Source organism: Hemicordylus capensis, chromosome 5, assembly GCF_027244095.1.
Source record: "Hemicordylus capensis ecotype Gifberg chromosome 5, rHemCap1.1.pri, whole genome shotgun sequence".
Taxonomy (NCBI): domain Eukaryota; kingdom Metazoa; phylum Chordata; class Lepidosauria; order Squamata; family Cordylidae; genus Hemicordylus; species Hemicordylus capensis.
Genome location: NC_069661.1, coordinates 136,308,294 through 136,324,274, shown reverse-complemented (window position 1 = coordinate 136,324,274; position 15,981 = coordinate 136,308,294). Strand labels below are relative to the sequence as shown.

Here is a 15,981-nt window from a genome sequence, read left to right as displayed (position 1 = left end):
GTCCCACAAAACTCCAGGGCATAGCCCAGACATATGATTGTGAGGACCCATTGGTCCGTAGTCACTTTGTCTCAGCTTGCCAACAATGGAGCCAGGCGAGTCCTGTAGTGCCCCGAGTCATTGTTTCTTCTGGGGAACACCCAGGTTCTGCTTTTGGAAAGCTGGCTTACTGGGCTGGCCTCCCAACTTGTACTTCAGTTGGAACTTAGTGCCACAAAAGGACTGTTCCAAAGGAAACTGCTGCAGGGAAGGAACCTTTCGCAACTGGTAGGGCGACCACTTGGCTGTCCTCTGCGGTTCACTAGTAGGCAAAACATAAGTCATGGAGTGTGCTGTGCTCCTCAACTTTTGCACCTTCTATAGCATATCGTCCGTTTGCTCAGAAAATAGGTTAGAGCCTTTGAAGGACACGTCCTCGATCGGGCCTCATAGTGCAGTCCAGACGACTGCAACCATGCATGTCTTCTGAGTGCCACTGAAGTAGCCATCACCTTAGCCGGACATTCCACCAAATGGTGGGCAGAATAAAGTTCTTGTTTGGCCACTTGAATGGCCTCTTTTGGCAAATGACTTGGCTAGATCTCTCTTATCTTGCGGGAGAAGGTCCAGAAATGGGCTTACCTTCTCCTATTAAAAAAATGATTATATCGGGCATTATAAGCTTGGTAATTTGTCACCCTTAGATGTAGTGTTGAGGCAGAGTATAGCCGCCTCCCGAAAGAGTCCGACTTTCTGCCCTCTTTATCACTTGGTGCGGACTGGCTGTGGCCCGTGGTTCTCTGTAGGGATGCCTCTACGACTGTTGAATTTGGGATGGGGTGATTCTTCAAAAAAGATGTATCCTCATCCAATTGCACCCGATAAAAACTTTCCAGATGCCTGTTGGGCTGAGAGAGCGTCATCAGCCTCTTCCAATGGCCCTTTAAGACTTTCAGCAATGCCAGATTTAGGGGCAGAGCAGCCAGTACCTTGGCTTCAGTATCGATGAGGCTAAACAACAGGTCAAGCTCTCCTTTCTGTTGGTTACCCAGGTTCACACCCAGGGTGGAAGCAATTCGCGTCATATACGCCGTATACAGTTTCAGGTCTTCTGATGAGGAGGTTGGTTTCAAGTCAGACTGGACATCGAGCAGGGATGATCCCAGAGAAACTGCCTCTGAAGCCTGAAAGCTATCATTGCTCTCATAATTGGGCTCCAGATGAGCCAAAGAGTCTTGGGCCGTGTGCATTGGCCCCGAGGGGGAGCCCGGATTTTCATCTTGAGCGTTCGGTATCAAAGCAGTCTGGGTCATTACCGGCGTCAAAGGGGGTGGTTTGTGACACTCCATATGGTCTCTTGGGCTGCGCACAGGAGAGAAGCCCTATTTTTGTGAGCCTGCTTCATGAACTTCTGGCAGTGAAGACAGGTCTTGACAACATGGGATTCCCCCAGGCACAATAGACACTCGGTATGAGTATTGGGGGAAGGGATCTTAGATCCATAGTGAATGCATTTCTTAAAGTTTGTCGTGCCTGGGCCACCATGCTCCATCCCGGCCAGGATCAAAGCTCCAAAATAGGGGCAAACCCCACAAAACAAATTCGCAAGGAATGAAAAATGCTACTACGTGAAGAAAGAAGGAGAAACAATAAGAAAAAACCAAATAAGCAAGGAGAAAAACAAGGGGATATCTTAATCCTACTCATTGCCAAGCTGCAAACTCCATGATCTTCATTGAAGCATGGACGAAGCAAGACTGAGGGGATGAAAAGTGGCGCAGCTGCACATAGCGGCTGGGGATGGGGTTCCCACCCAAAGCAAGAGAATCGAGCTTGTTAGATTCCGACAAGGTCTCTGCGCAGGCGCATAGCCCATTTGTGTAGATGACAGAGACCACATCAAAAAAACAGATCAAGTTCAAAATGGGCAAACTATGGCTAACCATAGCTTATCTCTAAAAAGTGCACAAATGAGGAGAGGAAGGAGCATGTGGGCCCACATCACATTATTATCTTAACAGTAAAGGTATTATTTAGCTATGATGTCTGAAACAAGCCTGTGAACTTCATCCACATCATATTACAGTGCTCTCACACATGTTCTGAAAACTCAAAGGACGATTCCCAAGCAGCTTCATGAAGGACCCATCTAGGAAGTTCATTATTCGTCAGCCCTTGCATCCAATTAATTTTAAAATTTATATCTTGCATTGTAATAAATAATAACTTTAAAAACCCTTCGCAGACTGTCAAGGTGACTTACAAGTAGTAATACAAATAAAAACGCAGTTAAAACAAAATACTGAAGCAGAACATCCACACACAAAAAATTACAGCACCCAGGATACATATGGGAGAGACAACCTATTAAGTACCTAGGAAATGTCCTTATTAAAAGGCATAGGAGTGCCCCTATAGTTAAAGTGAGTAGCAAAAAGAAAGAAACCATTATGTCTCAAAAGTCTATTGCTCATAAATAGGACAACTGTTGAGGTAATAACTAGAAATTGGGTGTGCATGATGAGGTCTACAGATGTGTCTAATTTCAAGGAGATCTGATAAAAATTACTGCAGTTACAGTAAGTTAAGAAGTGCTGAAAAGTGAGACATTGACCTTTTTTGCCCAAATTTTATCTAGGCATATCATCTATTTCTCCAAACAATATTATAAGACCTCTTTTAATGCGTAGGTAAAAGCAAATAAAACAAAGATCTTACCAACTTGAGTACATGTGTTGCAATGTTTAAACAATGCAATGTTTAAACAATGTTTAAACAATGCTCAATGCTCTTTGTCAAACTGCTGGAAACTCTTGAGATTAAATACAGCAACTGAAATGAAATAACCAATCCAAGAACAAGGGAGAGGAGAAAATGACTCCACAGAACAAATTTTAGCCCTTTTAAAGACCAATAAATGTCAATGAGCCAGCGTGGTGTAGTGGTTAGAGTGCTGGACTAGGACCAGGGAGACCCGAGTTCAAATCCCCATTCAGTAGACTTCCGGTTGGATGGCTGAAGAGGCTGCATGCTTCCCGACAGGGGAGACCAAGGAGGAGTTGTTTTTTGCAGGGGTTGAGCCTGCTTAAACTCCCCCCACCACCACCCTGGATTAAAGGGTTTGGACTGAGATTGCCTACTACATCCCCCGGAGCCTGCTCCTTATCTCAAGTTGTGCTGGAAAGTACAGCTTTGATTTAAGTCGAGCGGTGGGGGCTGGGATTCATCAAGCTATACTCCTCCTTTGGAAATCCAAGGACAGAAACTTCTCCAGCATCCAATTTCTTTTGGTTTGGATTATAATTAATGGCTATAGGTCAAGAAGCTTACCCCGAAGCATGATCAGTGATAAATTGCTGGAATTTTACCTGCTGCTGCTGTAACGATTGGGCTCCTGTCAAGCCGTGGCTGAGAGGTCTGTGTGAGTCTGTCAACCATAAATTAAGGTTTGGAACTGATTCTGTGTATTAAATGCTGCAATTCAAGTACTGAACTGATGGTTAAAAATTCCAAAACTTAAAAAGTCAAGTAGTTGGGACTATTCTGTGAATTCTCCAGAAAGAGTAAAACTTAAGAAGCAAGTGCTATTTGCTGTTGAATATGTCTATCAGAAACCGCACCAATTAGATGAAGAAGGCGGACCATTGAACCGTGGGAAAATAAATTTGCGGTGATAAGACAGAAGGGCTGCGGTCTGGAGCTGAGTCTATTTGGAAACAATTGGAGGCCTGAATTTTGCTCTAAGAGTTGTGTTTCTGGGTTTGACTATTTACATACTGCTTGATGTGAAGAAGAGTTGGAAATAATGCAAAAAGTTAAACAATAGAATCCAACACAAGCCAGAAGGCTTTCTGTCCCAAACCCAGGCTTGGGGGAAAGGGAAAGTGTCCTCAGAGCTGAATGAGACATTAGTTGCTATGAAACAGCTACTAGAAGCTAACTCTGGGACCTTACAACAAGTAAGTTAGGACATACAAACACTGAATAAGAGAACATCAAATATTGAGGAGACAGTGAAAAAATTAGCTGATGACAATAGAAAGTTTGGAGCAAGACCTGGGATCATTAAGAGATGATAGGGAAAAATTGCTAGACCAGATGGCTTTGCTAGAACAGACAAAAAGAGCGCTTTCTGAGGTTTAGAGGCATCCCAGAAAAAAAATGGGCAAGATATCAGAAAAGTGCTTAGGGAGGAACTTGCACTTCTTTTGGGAACCTCAAGTGAAGAGATGGATAAACAGACAGATTCAGCTTTTTGTCTAAATTCTGTATATGCCACAACGAACAAGGTACCAAGAGATTCTATGGTTCAATTTAAAATGATGAAAAATTAGTCTCTAAGATGTATAAGTTGTTGCTTTTGGAGGAGACAAGAGACGAAGTGGTTAAAACGACTGATAAAATGGGCTCAAGATGTGGGTCATAATATAGAGATGGCAGCTTGGGGAAAATGATGGAAAACTGATTTAAAGTTCACTGCCTGTTATACTTTAAAAGAAAATTATTATAAGATGATGTACAGGTGGTATTTGACACCCAAAAAATTAGCATTAATGTATAAAAATGTTTCAAATAAATGTTGGAAATGTGGACAATGTGAAGGAACTTTCTTTCATATGTGCTGGTCATGCAGGAAGGCAAAGGCCTTTTGGGATATGATATATAATGAGTTGAAGAAATTTTTTAAAATGACATTTCCTAAGAGGCCAGAGTCCTTCTTGCTGGGAATAACGCAAGGAGAGTTTTCTAGAAGAAACTTAACTTTTTTTAATGTATGCAACCACGGTGGCTAGAATAGTATACGCGCAGAAATGGAAAGACAATAAAATGCCTTCAAAAGAAAACTGGTTGATAAAAATTTTGGAATATGAGGAGATGGCAAACCTTGCAACACTTATAAGGGATGAAAACTTGGAATGTTTCAAAGAAGATTGGGAACCTTTCTTGTTTTACTTTAAAGAACTATTTTTCTAACATGGACCTTTCAGCAGGGTTTGAAATTTAGTAATTACAGCAGGTTGGGTAGGGTAAAAGCAAATTGTAAGATGGAGTATATATGTTTTGTATTATTATAGCAACGGCTTATATGTATAGTTAACAAGAACCACGCAGACTGGTATGCGGGAAGTCAATATTTACTTAATTAAGTGTAACTTGATTGTTAAGGTATTGTTAAAATCAACAAAATTTTAAAATGCAAAAAAACAAATCCCCATTCAGCCATGAAACGAGCTGGGTGACTCTGGGCCAGTCACTTCTCTCTCAGCCTAACCTACTTCACAGGGTTGTTGTGAAAGAGAAACTCAAGTATGTAGTACACTGCTCTGGGCTCCTTGGAGGAAGAGTGGGATATAAATGTAAAAATAGATAATAATATATAAATAATGCCTCTTTCATTTCTTCCCTAGCATTAATAGTTGGTTGCACCTGTTCAATATACATGGCCTCTTTAATCTTACACTTTTCTGTATTTCCTCCTATAGCCAAAATAAACATCTTTGTTTGCACAAATCCTCCTTTATGTTTTTCCTTCATATGCTTTGCCCAGGGTTTCAAACAGCTTTTATTATGTTGCATGTCTGCCAAATGCTTTTTATACCTTTTTAACAGGGGTCTCCCTGTGTTCCATTGTGAAATTCTTCACATTCCTGACAGATGATCTTATATACTGTTCCTTTAATTTGGCAGCCACCCTTCTCACCAATCAAACAATCCTCCTAAGTCCCATTTTTCTGTATAGTATTCACCATTGAATTTGAACACATTGCATTCCAAACCAACTGCTATTAGCCCATTCCATATTACAAGAGAACAAACAGGAAATAAGAGTGTTATGGTCTAACTGTTAAAGATATTGATGGACTAATAGCAGTTTGTTTGAATACAATGTTCTGATTATTACAGAGCGATATTTGAATACAATGTGTTCAAATTCAATGGTGAATTCTATACCGAAAAATGGAACTTATGGGTGAATACTAAGCATAAAAACGGGGCTAAGCAATGGGAAATCGGCTGGCCCCTCTGTTAGCTATAACTATATGAATTCTTTAGAGAAATGACGTGTTGATCAGATCATACTATATAAGAAATATTGACGATGTTCTGATTATTACAGAGTCTACAAACCATATGGATCATGTGTATAGGGAACTGAATAGATTGGGGAGTGTAAAATTGACCAGGGAACAATCAAACTATCAAGGATGGTTACCTTTCCTGAATACAGAAATATGACTTAGAAAGGGTGCTACTGATACCAGATGGCACAGGAAACCAGCCAAGAAAGAGTTAATAAGGTTAATAAGTAACTCAACACCCATGGATGATTAAAGAACAGCTAGTGATGAATGTTTTATAGAGAGCTGTGGTAGTTTCATCTAATGAGCAGGTGGAGCATTTCAGAAGGAAAGCTGAAGAATTATTTAGAAGAAATGGTTGTAAACCCCCTATGGATCAATAGAAAATTTGAGGAAGGGTTACCTATACTTCAGATTCCTTATGTGACTGACAGCTTTATCTGGCAAACACAAAAGACCTTGAGAAAACATGGCCTGAAGGCTAATGTGGTCCATAAAGAGCCCATGAACCTGCAGCAGAATCTGGTAAGGTCTAGACTTTATGGCAGTAAATGTGTGTTTGCGGGGTGGGGTGGGGTGTTGTTAACGGAACTGCTCCAGGGTGACTGGCGAACTCCTGACTGTGTTTGGGCTTGTGTGGGGAAATTAGCAAACTAGAATGGAGCAGTTCCACATCAGAATAAATTTGTGCAAAGCTCTAGTACTGGGGAAATGAAGAGATTCACAAATACAATCGGTTTATTAAGGGTTTAGAGTAGGGGTACAGTGGAAAAAGTCGATTAAGTCAATATTATTACCAAAATGTGTCACAGAGATTAACCAGGTAACTTGCAAAAAGGTAATTTAGCTTGGCGTCGAAATTAGATGACTCCAGGCTGGCTAGGGAAAGGAGGCTTTAGAGAAACAGGTTTTTGGATTTAGGAAAGAACAGGGGTAAGGAGAAGCCCAGAAGGGCACAGTGGTTATTATACTACCTCACACCTTCCTTATGGCTTGGGAACAACTGAAGGACTTCTTTCCTCAGGAACAGACTGGGAGCAGGGAGTCAGCAGTGAAGAACCCAGCACCATTCGGGGGTTAGGCAGTGGGGGTAAATCCAAAAGGGGTCTAGTCTCATGTAGCCAGCTTCTTGTAGTAGTGAGGCATGTTGTGCAGACCAGTCCAGTGAAGAAGGCCAATCTGGAGGTTGAGAGCAGGAATGGTATGAAGAGCAAGACACGGCCTGATGTTATGGTGGGTGTCAGGTCAATTGCCCAAACAGTGAATGGCTCCAAGGTGTAGAGACGAAGGGAAGCACACTGGTTCATGAAACTAGGCCCAGTTATAGCCCAAAATGTGCCCTGGGGCAAAATGCTGACCACTCCTCCTGCCTGAGGAGGGGAATTCCTATGGATCTCAAAAGAATCCATTGTCTTTATTGGTTGTGTTGGAGTAAGCACAATGGCATGAAAAGGTCAAGAACAATCTATATGTAAATTGACTGAATAGATGTGCAAGGGCTTATCTGTCAGGTTCGAAAGACACAGTAAACCAATCAAGTTTTTAATGAGAGCATCTCCTGAGTTTCTGGGGCCACCATTCTCCTTTGTTGGGGAGTGGGGTGGCATTCGCCGTGCCTTATCTGCTTTCCTGCTAAGATGATAATTTAAGCTTATCTGAGGCAACCAAAGATGGGAAGTAACAGGGTCAGTCTCTGGGCATAGAGACCTTGAAGTTAAATTGGATCTGCTTAGACATTCCTAACAGAGGGATAGGCTAATCCCCTTTCGATTCGTGTGATAGCTGGTGAACCTGGGAGCAATTGTCCCACTGCCTGCTAAGTGACCTGTCCCCATTTACCAACTAACGGTGAGCCCACAACCTCATCAGGCTCTGAGCATGTTAAGAGTAGGAACTGCAAGCCTGTAGTTCCAGACATGAGCAGAGAGGCTTTTGGGAGCCTGCAGAAAGGCAGTGTTGACAACAGGAACAAATCACAACACGTTTGCTTAAGTTGGTAAAATCTTTGTTTTATTTGTTTTTATATACACATTAAAAGAGGTCTTAAAACCTTGTTTGGAGTATGGGAGAATGAGTATGCCACCATATTTCTTTAAAATTTCAATACGAATGACTAATATAATCTATTCAGGCTTGCTTCTTTTTAAATTAAAACTTTATTAGAGTTTTCCTCTTCAAAATACAGTGACAGGTAGGTATCATTATGGAATAAAAATGACACGTATTTATAACATCAATCCCCCCTGCATTGTTCAATTAAATAACCAGTTTTGAACATAAAGAAATCAGCTGGCTTCTGCAAATGAACATTCACTTTCACCAAGAGTAAAAGTTTCAGGCTTGTTTCTGAAGGCAATCCTCTGTTGGTTTGGTGAAGTCTGGAGCATCGCAAAAGTTTTCCCTGCCCCATTAAAGCCTATGGCTAGAAATAGCTGGGAAAGTTATACAGATCGTGGCTGGTTTGACAATGAAGCCAAAGTGCTGACACATTTGCCAGTATTCTGACACTGGCAGGGGAAGACAGCTATTGGATTCTATTACAAGTGCAATGCCTAAGTTAAGGAATGTGAACTCGAAGGGAAAATGGAGAGGAGAGACATGGAATGGACTGCTGGGGAAAGTCAAGTGGGTAGTTAGAGTAATGTGGGGGAGAAGCGTGTGGGGGCTTATTTCTGAGTAAGCATGTCCAAGATTGCAGCATCCTCCCCTCACATCTTCTTTTATATGTCAGGTAGAGAGTAACTCCTGCACACTTCTTCAGAATTACCTCACACCTTTCTCGGTTGACAGTGTCCAGCTGACCATCCCCACTGTCAGAATGCTGACAGGAAAATTGCACTTCACTTCTGCAATAAGAAGGTCCCATTGACTTCAACGGAGTGGGCCACTTTAATTACACCTGTTTTATTTATTTTTTAAAGAACACTGTTCTTTTTTTCAGTGAAGTTTAGACTACCTACTGCCTATTTACAAAGCTCCGCTTATCCCACAGTTCCCAATTCACTAATTTCTCTCTCCCATCTTCTAGATGTTAGAGGGGAGGCAAATCTTTGTTTTTATAGTGGGAAATCTACATTGGTTAGTGATCTTCACAATTTTTCAAGTGGGGGCCACTTTAGCAAAATATCTCCAATGTGAGAGCCATTTCCCACCTCCACAGAGTGCTGTGCTTTCTCCTGTGCTGCGGGTGAGGGAAGCTGTTACCACAGAGCCCTCTATCAAGCCCCAGCACCATCTTGAAAAACACAGAGCACTAGGAACTGTAGTCTTTCCCAGCACCTTCCCTTCAAAGTTTTATGACCCAAGTGTTGGGAAGGATGACACATCCCAACATTGAATATGCACCTTCCAAGATACTGTTGTACATGCTGTAGTATATTGTTTTTATTTATTTTTACTCTTCCTCCAAGGAGCCCAGAGCACTGGACATGGTTATGATTGTTCTCAAACAACCTTGTGTACTAAGTTAGGTGGAGAGAGAAGTGACTGACCTAGAGGGTCAGAATGGGGAACTGAACTCAGGTCTTCCCAGTCCTAGTCCTACACTCTAATGACTATACCACACTAATTCTACTGCACTCCTGCAAGTGTCTACTATAATGCAGAATATCTTACAACTGTTTTTGAAATATATAAAATATAATGCAACTCACTGCATTATACTATACAGTGTTCATTAGAATCAACACTAACTGTGACCTTGGGGAGGGTATTGGATTGTCAGCACTGTAATGATAAAATTTCCTGATGGTTTAAGGCTAATGCTGAGGCCTTCTTATTTGGCTCAAGCTCTACAAGGCCAGGAAATTGGAACAGACCTGCCACGTGATCAGTAATGATGTTGTGCAATGTTGTGCTCACTAACAACTTGCCTTTAGTGCACCCATGTGGAAACCATTGGGCATCTTCACTGGTGCCAGGCATTCCATCTTCCCCATCTTCAGCTGGGCTTCAAAAATTGAGGAAAAGTGTGGGTACATGGAGAGCAAGTTGTAAACAAGTACAATTTGTGACATTGCACTACACCATTTCTGATCATGTGTCACATCTGTTAAGCCTTAGGTTCCCATTTCCCAGCTTTGTGGAACATGAGCCAAATCGAGTCTTAACTTTGGTCTTAAACCGGCAGGTTTTTTGCCTGTCTATATCACCTAAGTATATGTGCCCCACAGCTGTGAAGGTGGCATTGACTTTATTTTGGTTCTGGATCATCCATGAGGTTATGTGGTAAGACATACTACTTCCTATAAATTAAAAAAAATTGCTGAGAATATGATATCTGTATTTAGAATATTTTTTTAAAGCCTTTTGTTGCTTTGTTAAAAGAATTACCATATGTTTACCAAATTTGCCTTGTCCTAGGAGAAGGCACTGCACAAGAGGGAAAGGATGGGAAACATCAGCTGCCAAAACTTCCAGTAGCCACTAGCACTTGGCCACAAATCTATGGCTGTAGTAAGCAGTGATGGCACAGCTGAAATGTCACCCTGCCCAATCCCAAGCAATGTTTTGGCAAACAAATTCCTTGATGCAACTATCACAATTACTTCAAAAGAAAAAGGCTGTAATATTATTAGAATGGGATGTAAAGGTAAAGTGTGCCGTCGAGTCGGTGTTGACTCCTGGCGACCACAGAGCCCTGTGGTTGTCTTTGGTAGAATACAGGAGGGGTTTACCATTGTTTCCTCCCACGCAGTATGAGATGATGCCTCTCAGCATCTTTCTATATTGCTGCTGCCCAATGTAGGTGTTTCCCACAGTCTGGGAAACATACTTGTGGGGATTCAAACTGGCAACCTCTGGCTTGGTAGTCAAGCCATTTCTCCACTGCGCCATTAGTTGGCTTAAGAGAATGGGATGTAGCATTCCATAAATGTAAATAAACACAAAGAAGGATTTTGAAATCAGAAAAATAAATGCATGCTGTTCTAACCATCTTTTACAAAACTAACAGCAAATGCATCTCCCAAACAAAGAGGGAAAAACTCACCAACATTTTCCCTAACAGAGTACAGATAGCAATTATCACTTTTAGCTTTATAGCAACTGTTCCTCCAAGTATAGATAGCATCAGAGATTTCAACAATGCTGAATTCAGTCAGATCCTCTCTAAAAGTAAAAATTAAAATGCACAGACACCCATTCTTGCTTATCTTCCAGCTAGGCCCGAATAGCCTGTTATGGGACAAAGCTTATTAGCTTTTTACAGTGCTAAAAAGTCGGCCTTTAAATGTACTTACATTCCATTGACTGCTTAGCTGAAATTGCTGCTTCACAGCCAGCCTTGCTGTGTTGTTCGCCATTATACAAAAGGTCTTACATAGTTTCCTCAACTTATTGTGTTAACTTTATGCCTTCAAAAATGTGCCTTCAAAATTTGTGTGAATACTCCCAGTCATAGATATTCTTCATATTTCTCATGAAAGAACTTAGAAGTTATTGGGTAAAGAAGGCCATAGTATGCATTCCAAAACTCAAAGAGAGAAGTTGGGAGTCAACTATAACAATGTAGTAGTCCATTCCCCAAGTTCTTTGCTTCAGTAGCATCTGGTTATACTCACTGCCAAACAGAATAGTAGATAAGTAGTTCGGCAATCCCACAGGATGATCTGGGGGGAAATTCTTTATCTGATCCACAATACTGTAATTAGACACTGAGCGTGGGGTGGGGGAACACATTTGTCCATATTTAGAGTACTCCAGGGCTGCACAACTTTGCCCTGCAGCTGCTGTTGGACTACAACTTCTATCATCCCCAGCCAGAGTGCCCAATAATGAGGAATGATGAGAGCTGTGGTCTAACAATAGTTGGAGGTCCCAAGTTGTGCAGCCATGGACTACTCTGTATGCACCTCACATCATTAAGAACACAAGTCTTTTAAACCAATAAGAAAGAAATCACAAACCAGAGGGAAATGATTGAGGAATTATATTTCATGCAAGATATTAAACTCAGACTGATGTTCTATGAGGAATTTTAACTCACCCCATGCTTCTGAATGGCAACATTTGTAAGATGCACAAACATGTTGTCTAATTCACTTGTACTTGGTGTATATTTTACTGTACAAAACCGACAAAACCCAAGTTTATACCTTAAATGAAAGAAGACAGATGAACATTCAACTATATAACAATTCATTCCACATTAAACAATTATGAAAGAGACCCTTTTAGATTCATTAAGTCAATTTGTGCCTTGAAAACTAGTTATGCAGCCAACAAGGAAAGATGGCTCAGATTGATTGCAATGTCTTGGATATGTCCTGAGACAATACTGTATTTACCTGAATCCAAGACTAGGTTTTTTCCAATTTGTTGATATTAGAAATTGGGAGGTCATCTTAAATTCAGAGTCCTGTTCTTTTTGAGGAAATGCAGGTATAACCTGTATTTAACCTTAACTTTTTAAGGTGGTTGTCTTAAATTCAGAGTAATCTTCGATTCAGGTAAATACGGTAAGTGCATATAATTCAAATAAGGATTTTACTTCCTGATTTCATAATGGGGAAACATCAGTACTTTAGTGAGGAGGTACAACTTCTCCATAATGTGGTGGGTCCCGAACAGCATGACTAGAAGGAAATATTTCCATGGGAACTTCCCTATCCCTCCTTCCCACTGCAAGTCCCTAAAAACTGGTTTTTGAGGGTTGGAACAATATGGGATGAGGTGTGTGGAGCTGCAGCAGCAGAGTAGAATCTGCTGAAATTGGGTGGAGGAACCTTGTTTGAACAGGTACTAAGAATCTAACCCAAAGTTCTTTACAATGCCTGTGCATTTTCTAGTAACACACCAGAAGGTCCATAATCAATCAAGATTATAAAAGGTTAAGTTCTAAAATTCACAAATTAACAAATTGCCAAGGCTAGATACCAAACACCTGGAACTCATAGATATTCAGCAATTGCACTGCTAATTTAAAATGAGTCTCCCATCCAGATGACTGATAAGGTTGCCAAACACAATTAAAAAAAAATAATAATAATCAGGAAGACATAGGCCTAAAATTTTAACTTCAAGCTTTGTTTAAAAAGAATCACATGAATTCTGCAAAAGTAAATCCTCATGATTTCAGAATTCTTTGACACTGTCAACAAGGACAGAGATAGGGGGATCTGATCAATGCTATATACTTGGATTTCCCAAAAGGTTTTTAAAATGGTTTCTGGGAAATCTTTAGCTATCATAGAATAAGAAAATAGTTTTCAATACAGGGAAGTAAAGATCCTTGCTATCTGAACAAATTGCCATTTATCTTATTCATAAGTAAGCCAGCGTCAGTCAGTGAAGTAGGAAGTAGCCAATTTTCAGACAATACCAAATTATTCAAAAATTAATCCCAACCTGACTGCAAAGGAGGGCAGCAAAATGGCAAACAAAATTTAATATATGTGTGAAGTGATAAGGTTTTTTAATCCATTGGGCCAGACAAGTTAACAGTCAATTTTATTATCCTAGTAAAACACCAAACAAACCACTTTTGACAGGTATTGACAACTCCCATATTTGTATTATTTAAGACTGCCCTGCACTTTGTGCTTAATTAAAATAATTTCTACACATGATTGTTTTTGAAAGTGTCATCAGAGAAAATTCCAAATGCCAGTATGCTGCATGCTTGCGTGTAGAAGGCTCCAAGTTCCCTCCTTGGAGTCTCCAAGAGAGGGCTGAGAGAGACCGCTGCTGCACCCTTGGAGAAGCCACTGTCAGTCCGCATAGGCAATACTGAGCTAGATGGACCAATGGACTGATTCGGTATAAGGCAGCTTCCTATGTTACTAAGGGAATAGTTCTAACACAACTTTCAGTCACTCTGAATGGAAAATTATTCTCCATCCACTTGTATTCCCAAAGTGGGAATAAAACAAACATGTTAGAAAACAAAAATACATAAATAAATGACAAACTTACATGTAACACCTCAGAGGACGATAAGTTGACACCAATACATACAGGCGCAGATCAAATTTCTTCCCACCAATCAGCAGTGGATTATTGATATAGAGGGAAATCACGTACGCTTCTTTGGAGGACTGAGATACAAACCTAGGATAATACACCTTTTATTATCTGAAATGTACGTCATATTTTCTTCTTTAAAAACCAGCTGTAGAAAAGTAATAAAGGCAGCTCCAGTAACATTTTAGAATGAATATGTAAGGTTGATAAATAAGAGCAGCCAATACCATAGCAAGCATGATTGTTACCATACTTGCTCAATTCTGATTGTACGGACATATGCACCCATAACTCATAAGGGACTTTAAAGGGGCTGTATAAGCCCTCAAATTTAAAGGAAGGTGCCTGCGATTTGGACAGCCGAATTGTGTTCTGGCACATTCCTACTCAGTAGTATAGATTCAACTAAATGACGTCACCTGAGAGGACAAAGAGGACTAGGGAAGGCACTTCAGGATGCAGAAATCAACCATATGTGAGCTTTCCTGAGGTTCAGAGAGAGGTTGAGTGCACTAAGGCAGTACCTGGCTGGGTGGAATCTATGATGGTAGAGGGGCAGTGACTGACACAATGTCTGATTACACAATGTCCAAAGGTACCTATTTATAGGTTTTTCTTTCTGAGGTCTCCTAGAGATTGTAAAATGGGAAGGCTCAAGAATGAAGAAAATTAGAATTCTTTATTGCAGGTCTAAGGGAAGATGCCTGTGCAGGGAAGTAGCCATTCAGATGGACTGTCAAGACAAAAAGGTCACTGGTACATCAAAATCTAATTTACACTCTTAGATCTCACCTCAATTGCATTTTGGGGTCCAGGTACTCAGACTCTCAGGACCTGCCTTTTGTCCCAAGACCCCTGTTTACTCCACACAGAAATTTAGCAACATTAAGTATCCAGGGTGGGTGTTTTACCTCTCCAGCAGTGGTGTAGTCGCAAATTCAGAAGTGCAGGTGCTCTTCATGACAGCCTAGGCCAATAGTCTCACCCTATAGCCATACCCATACCAACAGCCACACACGTGCATGGCACTCTCCGCCTTTATACATGCAATAATTTGGGGAAACGGTGTTATAAGTAGTCACAAATAGTTTCCTAATCCTACAGAGCTTGGACTTCATATGGTTATTCACTCAGAAGTGCATTCTGGATGGTTAATCACAAAGGATGGATTCATAACTCAATGGCAGAGCATCTGCTTTGCATGCAGAAGGTCCCAGGTTTAATCCCTGGCATCTCTGGGTAGAACTGGGAAAGGCTCTTGCCTGAAACTTTGGGAGAGCTGCTGCCAATCAGCCTAGACAATACTGAGCTGGACAGATCAATGATCTGACTCTCTCTAAGGCAGCTTCAGAAAGAATGATAATACAGAAAGAATGATAATAAATTGTAGTGTGATATTTAATTATGTAGAAAACTGTTGGAATAATAAGAGCAGCATATTATTCCTATTTAGAAAGCTAAGGGCTAATCGTTAGAGGAAAAGAGGGAATTTTGCTGCATCTGTGCTGCTTCAGAGTCTGTGTTTGATCCCAGAAGCCTGAAGTCTACCTAGCCCTGTGCTAGACACTGTATGCTAAAAGACAATTAGGTATGGTTGGTTAGAGACAGAAAGACTTATAGCACCATCCTATGCATATTTATTCAGAAATAAGTTGTGTTGTATTAAAAGTTATGGGTTAGCCGCTCCATAACAAGTTGTTCTCTGGGTATAACAAGCAGTTATATGAATAAACTAACTTATGAGTAAAAGTAAAAAATTGCCTTTTTTAGTGGGATATGAACATTCCCACAAATTTGCCTACTATAGTAAGATGTCAAACAGGTTTATTTAAAGGAGAGGAGAGCTGGTCTTGTGGTAGCAAGCATGACTTGTCTCCTTAGCTAAGCAGGGTCTGCCCTGGTTGCATTTGAATGGGAGACTAGAAGTGTAAACACTGTAAGATATTCCCCTCAGGAGCCA

General features: G+C 40.8%; 1 protein-coding gene across 3 annotated transcripts in view; it reads right to left on the bottom strand.

Moving 5' to 3' along the window:
- Positions 1 to 15,981, bottom strand: part of TTLL1 (TTL family tubulin polyglutamylase complex subunit L1) — an 87,033-nt gene that overhangs the window by 34,276 nt on the left and 36,776 nt on the right. For all 3 annotated transcript variants that reach the window (XM_053254883.1, XM_053254885.1, XM_053254884.1), the window contains exons 5-6: positions 13,974 to 14,108; positions 12,046 to 12,154 (exon numbers count right to left, since the gene is read on the bottom strand). In XM_053254883.1, the coding sequence (XP_053110858.1) occupies positions 12,046 to 12,154; positions 13,974 to 14,108 (244 nt within the window). The remainder of the gene's footprint in view (positions 1 to 12,045; positions 12,155 to 13,973; positions 14,109 to 15,981) is intronic.